The sequence below is a fragment of the Vicia villosa genome, linkage group LG7 (genome assembly GCF_029867415.1).
Source record: "Vicia villosa cultivar HV-30 ecotype Madison, WI linkage group LG7, Vvil1.0, whole genome shotgun sequence".
In the NCBI taxonomy this organism is placed as follows: domain Eukaryota; kingdom Viridiplantae; phylum Streptophyta; class Magnoliopsida; order Fabales; family Fabaceae; genus Vicia; species Vicia villosa.
Genome location: NC_081186.1, coordinates 36,497,696 through 36,505,417, shown reverse-complemented (window position 1 = coordinate 36,505,417; position 7,722 = coordinate 36,497,696). Strand labels below are relative to the sequence as shown.

Here is a 7,722-nt window from a genome sequence, read left to right as displayed (position 1 = left end):
TTATATGGGGTTTCACCCTCATAGCCTATGCCAATTCTCTTGTTTCCACTAACTCCATTTATCATAGAGGCAAGTTGACTTCTTCCAATACCTCTAGATAGAAACTTCCTGAAACTCAAGTCATATTCCTTAAGAATATTGTTCACACTTGGAATAGACTTTTCTGAACTAGAAGATGACTCAGCATCTTTAGATAGTTTTAAAACTTTTTCCTTAAGTTCAGCATTTTCTATTTCAAGCTTCTTAGTTTCAGATGCAAAGAGCTTTCTCAGCTTTTTGTATTTGATACTAAGTTTAGCCTTGATTTCCAGAATTTCAGTTAAGCTGGAAACTAGCTCGTCTCTAGAAAGTTCAAAAAATACCTCTTTAGAGTCAGAGTCTGGTGTAGATTCTGATTCATCATCAACAGTGGCCATCAGCGCTAGGTTTGCCTGCTCATCTTCAGAGTCTGACTCTTGATCAGAAGAATCTGAGTCATTCCAAGTAGCCATAAGGCCTTTCTTCTTTTCAAACTTTTTCTTGGGCTTTTCCCTCTGAAGCTTTGGGCACTCATTTTTGTAATGTCCTGGCTCTTTGCATTCATAGCACGTCACCTTCTTTTTGTCAGATCTTCTATGTCCCGAATATTCTCCTCTTTCAGGCCTTTTGGAACTTCTGAAGTTCTTGAACTTTCTTTGCTTACTCCTTCAGAGTTGATTTACTCTTCTGGAGATCATAAAGAGTTCATCATCATCATCTTCTTCTTCTTGTGATTCTGACTCTTCAGAATCTTCTTCTTCTTCTGATTCTGACTCTTCAGAATCTTCTTCTTCAGCCTGAAAAGCGTTAGTGCATTTTTTATTATTTGATTTTAATGCAATTGACTTACCTTTCTTCTGAGGTTCATTTGCGTCCATCTCTATTTCATGACTCCTTAGAGCACTGATTAGATCTTCAAGAGAAACTTCATTCAGATTCTTAGCAATCTTGAATGCAGTTACCATTGGGCCCCATCTTCTGGGCAAGCTTCTGATGATCTTCTTGACATGATCAGCTTTGGTGTATCCTTTATCTAGCACTCCTAATCCAGCAGTCAGATTATGAAATTAATGCTAAGGCCTTTGTCTCCTTAACTTGAGCATTACCCTCATGAGTCATCTTTAAGGATTCAAAGATATCATGAGTAGTTTCTCTGTTTGTTATCTTCTCATATTCAGCATGAGAGATAGCATTTAGCAATATTGTTCTAGACTTGTGATGATTTTTGAAGTCTTTCTTCCGAGCATCACTCATGGCTTGTCTTGACACCTTGAGCATTAACAGGATGTGTGTAACCATCCAGCACTAGATCCCATAAGTCACCATCTTGACAAAGAAAGTAACTTTCGAGTCTATCTTTCTAGTATTCAAAGTTTTCACCATCAAAAACTGGTGGTCTATTATAGCCATTGAAACTATTGCTTCCATTACCATTGTTGTTTTGTTCAGGTGTAGGAGTAGATGTAGCTGTTTCAACCATATTGACTTTGTGTTTTTCTCCCTGAATCTTTTATCTAACACGGTTAAGTGCTTGCACCTAGAACCGGCGCTCTGATGCCAATTGAAGGATAGAAAAACACTTAGAAAGGGGGGGTTTGAATAAGTGTGAATTTAAAAACTTGCAAGATAAAAACAATGAACACAATTATTTTTATCCTGGTTCATTGTTAACGAAACTACTCCAGTCCACCCCCTTAGAGTGATTTACCTCAACTGAGGATTTAATCCACTAATCCAACTGATTACAATTGTTATCCACTTAGAAAACTTCTAAATCTTCTAGAGTATACATATCACAACTTGATCACTCTAGGAAATCACCACTTAGAAAACTTCCAAGTCTTCTAGAGTCTACTGATCACAACTTGATCACTCTAGGAACCTTTTACAAACAATGTAAAATAATGTTTACAAGAGTAATATTGCTTCTAATAAAGCTATAATCACAACAGTGATATTTCTCTTAAGTTATAAGCTTAACACTCACTAAATTTTACAAGTGTTTGTGAGGTTGAAGATGAAGTTTGTGAGATTTGAATTTGACAGCATTTCAGTATTATGCACAAGTGTTCTCTATGCTGCTTCTGATCAGAGCTTCTATATATAGGCGTTGAGAGAAGATGATCGTAAGGTTGCATTTAATGCTTTGCGTGAATCGTACAATGCTCCATTTAATGTTTCACACTTTTGTCATCTACCTCGAGCCATGCTTTTGCTGCTTTTACTGATTTTGCCTTTTGTAGCTTCTAACGTTCCTTTGGTCAGTCAGAGATTAGACTTAATAGCCTGTCATCTTGTACTTGCTTCTGAACTTAGATTTGTAGATAACATCGTTTGAATTTCAGAGTTAACAGCTTGGTGCAGAGCATTTTCTTGTCTTCTGACTTTGAAGAGCTTGAGAGTGATACCATTCAGAACTTCAGTGCTTCTGCTTCTGACTTCATGATCTCATGATGCTTCATAGTTCATGTTCTGATTCTACTTGACCATCTTCTGATGCCTTGCTAGAGCATGTTCTGATGTAGCCATCCATAACCTTCTGAGTCAGTGCTTCTGAGCGCTGATTTGTGCATACTCTTTATGTATTTCCTGAAATGGAAAATGCAAAGGATTAGAGTACCACATTGTCTTATTCAAAATTCATATATAATGTTATCATCAAAACATAGAATATTGATCAGAACAAATCTTGTTCTAACAGGAGAATCGAAGCTGATGTGACGTTCTTAGATCAATGGAGGTTGCAACGGTTTGGTGATGAATTAGTTGCAGATTCGATGATGATGAACATGAAGCGATTTTTCAGAATCTCGATTCTTCTCACTTTCTTTTGCAACGTGAAGACTTTATGAAGATGCACTGAAGGTTACGTTATGGTGAGTTTCTTCTGCTACATGATTTTTTTTGTGAATTCGAGAATTGTTAAGGATTGGTAATGATTCAAGGATTGCTCTGCAGATTGAAACCTTTTTTCTCTAAGTTCTTGTTGATGGAGTTGATGATTGAATGTTGCAGGGGAAGAAAATGGTGAAGATTGAATAGAGAATCGGGAAGAGGTTTCAAGAAATCTTGAATCGATCTCAAGAAAGTTTGTTACCGTTTTCTGTTATGAACCTCCTCCCCCTCTTGCTGTGTTTCTGTTTTTGTTGATTATCGATGAAGTTGTCAATTGAAGATGGAGGTCGGTGAAGAAGATGGATGAGGATCTGTGATGATGATTCGGATGGAGATTGATGAAGAGATGAAGATGGAATTTGTTACAAATTTTCTGTTTCGGTTATCTGGTGAGTTCCCCCCTTTCTGTTATCTCCTCCTGATTTTTTCTATTGTTTTTTTTATTCGGTTCTCCTGAAGCTTCTTGGACCGGTTCTGGTTTTTGAAGTGCAGCACCGTTTAGGTGTTGCTTCAGGTTTCATTTTGTTTGAACCGAAACCGGTTTGGTTTATTCTGTTGAGATGACCTTATGTGTGAAGAGTATTTGAACCGGCACAATTTCCCATTTTTGCAGGTTGAGCACATGGTTTAGGAAACAAAGAGATCATATGGTATGAAAGAACTGGAAGTAGATCCTCTACCTTTGGATCCTCTACCTTCCCCTAACTTTAGGTAATTTTTATGAGAGAGAAATAAAAAAAAGAGATGAAAATAAGGAGGGAAAAAACATGAGAGAGAATGCATTTTTAGAGTGAGATAGATACAAAGTCAGAGTGCAGTTCCCGCTTTAAAGTTAGAGAATCCTCCTCCGAAAGAACTTGGCCAAGAAGAATTGGTTGAAGATCCTGAGCATTATTTATAGAATTTAAGAGAAATATCTTTTCAAGAGTTAGGACCTAGAGTTGAATGATTGAATTTGAATTATTCATGTAATGATGGACTATTGGTGGATGTAAATTGTAATGAATATGATTTTGAACAAGTCTTGAATAATTGTTGAATGATTTATGGATGAATTTTGTGATGAATTTGAATAGAGATTTTAATGGGCTTGACAAATGGATCTTTATCTTGTATTTGAACATATTTGAAACTTGAATCTTGAATGGGCTCTCGATTCTAATTCCAATCTCCTTCACAAACCAATGACACATGGAATGAATGAAACTTGAATGAATCTTCTTTTCTTTCTTTTGACACATGGAATAAATGAAACTTGAATGAATCTTATTTTCTTTCTTTTGTAAAAAACTTTGAACGAAACTTTGATTTAGATTACTTTGAATATTAATCAATAAACTCTAATCAACTCGCCATTTCAATGAAACTTGGTTCACTTGGTAAATCTTCACTTCTAGGCTTCAATGACAACCTTGAATCCTTAATCTTAATTCTCAAAATACCAGTTAACTTGTGATTGAAGTAACAAGTATTTGATGAGAACCAAAAGTGTATTGGCCAAAGCAAATGAACCCGTCAATCTCCTGTGCCACCGCACTTGTATTTCAAAACACCACAACAACAATGCATTGAATAATCCTTGAGGAAGAAAGTATTTGAGGTGTAAGGGAGACCTCAACATATAAGCTAATTAACCTCAATCGAACTTCCACAAATTCAAGCACTCAGATGAAAAACCCTTTATTATTTTTCTTTAATTTCGAGCGACGAAATAAACGTATTTGATAGCTTATAGCACAGAGAATAGGGAAAATTTTGGGGTGCAACACTAGGGAATCATATGCAGTTAAATGTGGTTGGTAAAGGTAGTGTCAGGCTATACTTTGGAGGCATTAGTCATCTTGTTATGGATGTCTTCTATGTTCCAGAACTAATGAATAATCTTCTTAGCCTTGGACAACTGCAAGAAAAAGGATTAACAGTGGTGATGAAGGATAATAAATGCTGCATTTATCACTCAAGAAAAGGCCTCATCCTTTATGACCTCCAACCGAATGTTCGTTGTGCTCTCTAATAAACACTCTGACAAGGACACAAAAGAAGTCTGTCTGCAGTCCACAACACAAGATTCGGTACAACATTGGCATCGGAGATTTAGCCATCTTGGTTACACAGGATTGCGAGTGTTGAAGGACAAAGAGATGGTGAAAGGGATGTCGTGTCTTCTTGGATCTGATTCCATCTGCACATTGTCTGAAAGGAAAACAACATAGAGAATATATTCCAAAAAAACATATGGCGTGCCTCAGCTAAGTTGGAATTAATCCATGCTGACATCTGTGGACCCGTTTCACCAGCGTCAAATGGCCAAAAGAGGTATTTGCTTTGTTTCATTGATGACTTTAATAGGAAAGTATGGGTCTATTACCTTGCATATAAAGCTGATGCACTTGCTACCTTTAAGCAATTTAAGAGTAGTGTTGAAAAGGAGTCTAGTTTGTCTATTAAGTGCTTAAGAACAGATCGGGGAGGAGAATTTACATGAAGTGCTTTCCATGATTATTGTAAAGATAATGGAATCAAGAGACCACTAACCACAACTTACATGCCGCAACAAAACTAAGTAGCCAAGAGGAAGAACAAAACAGTGATGAACATGGTAAGAAGTATGATGGTTGATATTCGTAAGAGTTTTTGGCCCGAAGCTACAAGTTGGGCGTTCTATGTGCTTAATAGAAGTCCCACTTCTTTTGTGAAAGACATGACACCTATGGAAGCTTGGATTGGTATAAAGGCGTTAGTAGAACATTTTAGGGTGTTAAGTTGTATAGAACATGTACATGTGCTTGACGCCAAACGCACTAAACTAGAGAATAAAAGCAGAAGTTGTGTACTGTTTGGGGTTATTTTAGAATCAAAAGGATACAGGTTATTCGATCCCATAAGCTAGAAAATCATTGTTAGTCGGGATGTTGGGTTTGAAGAAGAGAGAAAGTGAAGCTTGGATAAGAGTTATGATAGCTTGATAAGTCTTGATCTTGACTGGGGAGATGACAAAATTGAAGGAGAAGTTGAAACTCAAGATGTTACTATAGAAATTGTCACTGAAGAAGATAAAGCATGTATAGATGAAGAGGGAAGTGATTCAGAAAACACTACGGCAGTGGCTGCGTCATTTCCTAAAGCCTCTTATACAAGGGAAGGAGATTATGTCAGAAGGACAAGTTGTATCAGAAGGAGACCAGTGTGGATGAGGGACTATAATGTTAATAATGAAGCTGAAATTATCGTCAATGATGAAGCTGAAACTGCTGAAGCAAGTCAAGATCATAATGCACATTTAGCCTTATTCATAGAATGTGATCCTGTTAGCTATGAAGAAGCGGCTAAGAGTCAAGAATGGAGAAATGCTATGAATTCAGAAATTCAATCCATCAAGAATAATGGAACTAGGTTTCTCACTAATCTACCAGAGGGAGCCAAGAGTATAGGAGTCAAATGGGTTTATAAGACTAAATTGAATCAATATGGAGAAGTTGAAAAGCACAAAGCTCGGCTAGTTGCAAAAGGATATGCACAGGAACACGGAATTGATTATGAGGAGGTATATGCACCAGTCCCTCGGATGGATACCGTGAGGATTATTTTAGCATTGGCAGCTAAGAAAAGTTGGATAATTTATCAGTTATATGTAAAGTCAGCTTTCTTGCAAGGAGAACTCTCCGAAGAAGTGTACATGGACCAGCCAAGAGGGTATGGATTAAAGGGTGCAGAAAGAAAAGTATACAAGCTTCATAAGGCTTTGTATGGATTGAAGCAGGAACCACATGCATGGTTCACCAAGATAGATACTTACTTTCAGAACATGGGATTAGTAAAGGATGTTAGCGAGCAAACACTCTTCATAAAATTCAACACACAAGGTAATTTCCTAATTATTAGCTTGTAATGATCAAACTATGATGAACGAGTTTAAAGAATCCATGATGAAAGAGTTCGAAATGACTGACTTGGGAAGAATGAAATACTTCCTGGGAATTGAGGTCCTGCAACTTGATAATGGGATTTTTATTTGTCAAAGAAATTATGTGAAAGAGTTGCTAATAAAATTCAGAATGGAGGAAAGCAACACTGTCTTAAATCCTATTGTCCCAAAGTATAAGATGCATAAAGATGAAGAAGGTGTGAAGGTAAATACCACACTCTATATGCGGCTTATGGGAAGCATGATGTATGTGACAACCACTCAGCCAGATGTAAGGTATGTTGTTAGTTTGATTAGCATATACATGTCTATGCCAACTGAACTTCACTTTGCAGCAGTCAAAAGAATTTTAAGGTATTTACAAGGGACCTTGAATATGGTCTCTTTTATACGACAGGGGGGAAATAGAGAGCTAGTTGGATTTACAGACAGTAATTATGCTGGATGTGTGGAGGACAGGAAAAGTACATCCGGGTATACCTTCATCCTTAGTGATGTAGCAGTGGCATGGTCCTCCAAGAAACAACCAATTGTTACTCTAAGTATAACTGAAGCCGACGGAAGCTGTAACACCCCATATTTATCTTAATTAATTTAAATTGGAATTAAATTATTTATTATAATTATTTGGCAATTGATTGGATTTAATTGAAGAATTATAGAAAAAGGAGTCATTGGGCTTGGTGTTGTGATGAGTAAGAGAGGGGTGCTAAGCGATAGGCCCATACTAAGTGAATTTTATTCTTTCATAAAATAGAGAAGTTGAGAAAAGAAGGAAAATAGAAGCAAAAGATGAGAAAGGAGAATACGTGAAAGAGGAGCAGAAGAGGAAGAGGACCAACCAAGGATTCTTGAATAAGGTAATGGGGGACTCTCCGATTAAC

At 36.9% G+C, this 7,722-nt stretch overlaps 1 protein-coding gene across 1 annotated transcript; it reads left to right on the top strand.

Annotated features, from left to right (window-relative positions):
• Positions 1–6,854: 6,854 nt before the first annotated feature.
• Positions 6,855–7,427, top strand: LOC131618860 (secreted RxLR effector protein 161-like). The gene has a single exon (XM_058890015.1). It carries the CDS (start codon positions 6,855–6,857, stop codon positions 7,425–7,427), a length of 573 nt encoding a protein of 190 aa, XP_058745998.1.
• The last annotated feature ends 295 nt before the right edge of the window (positions 7,428–7,722 follow it).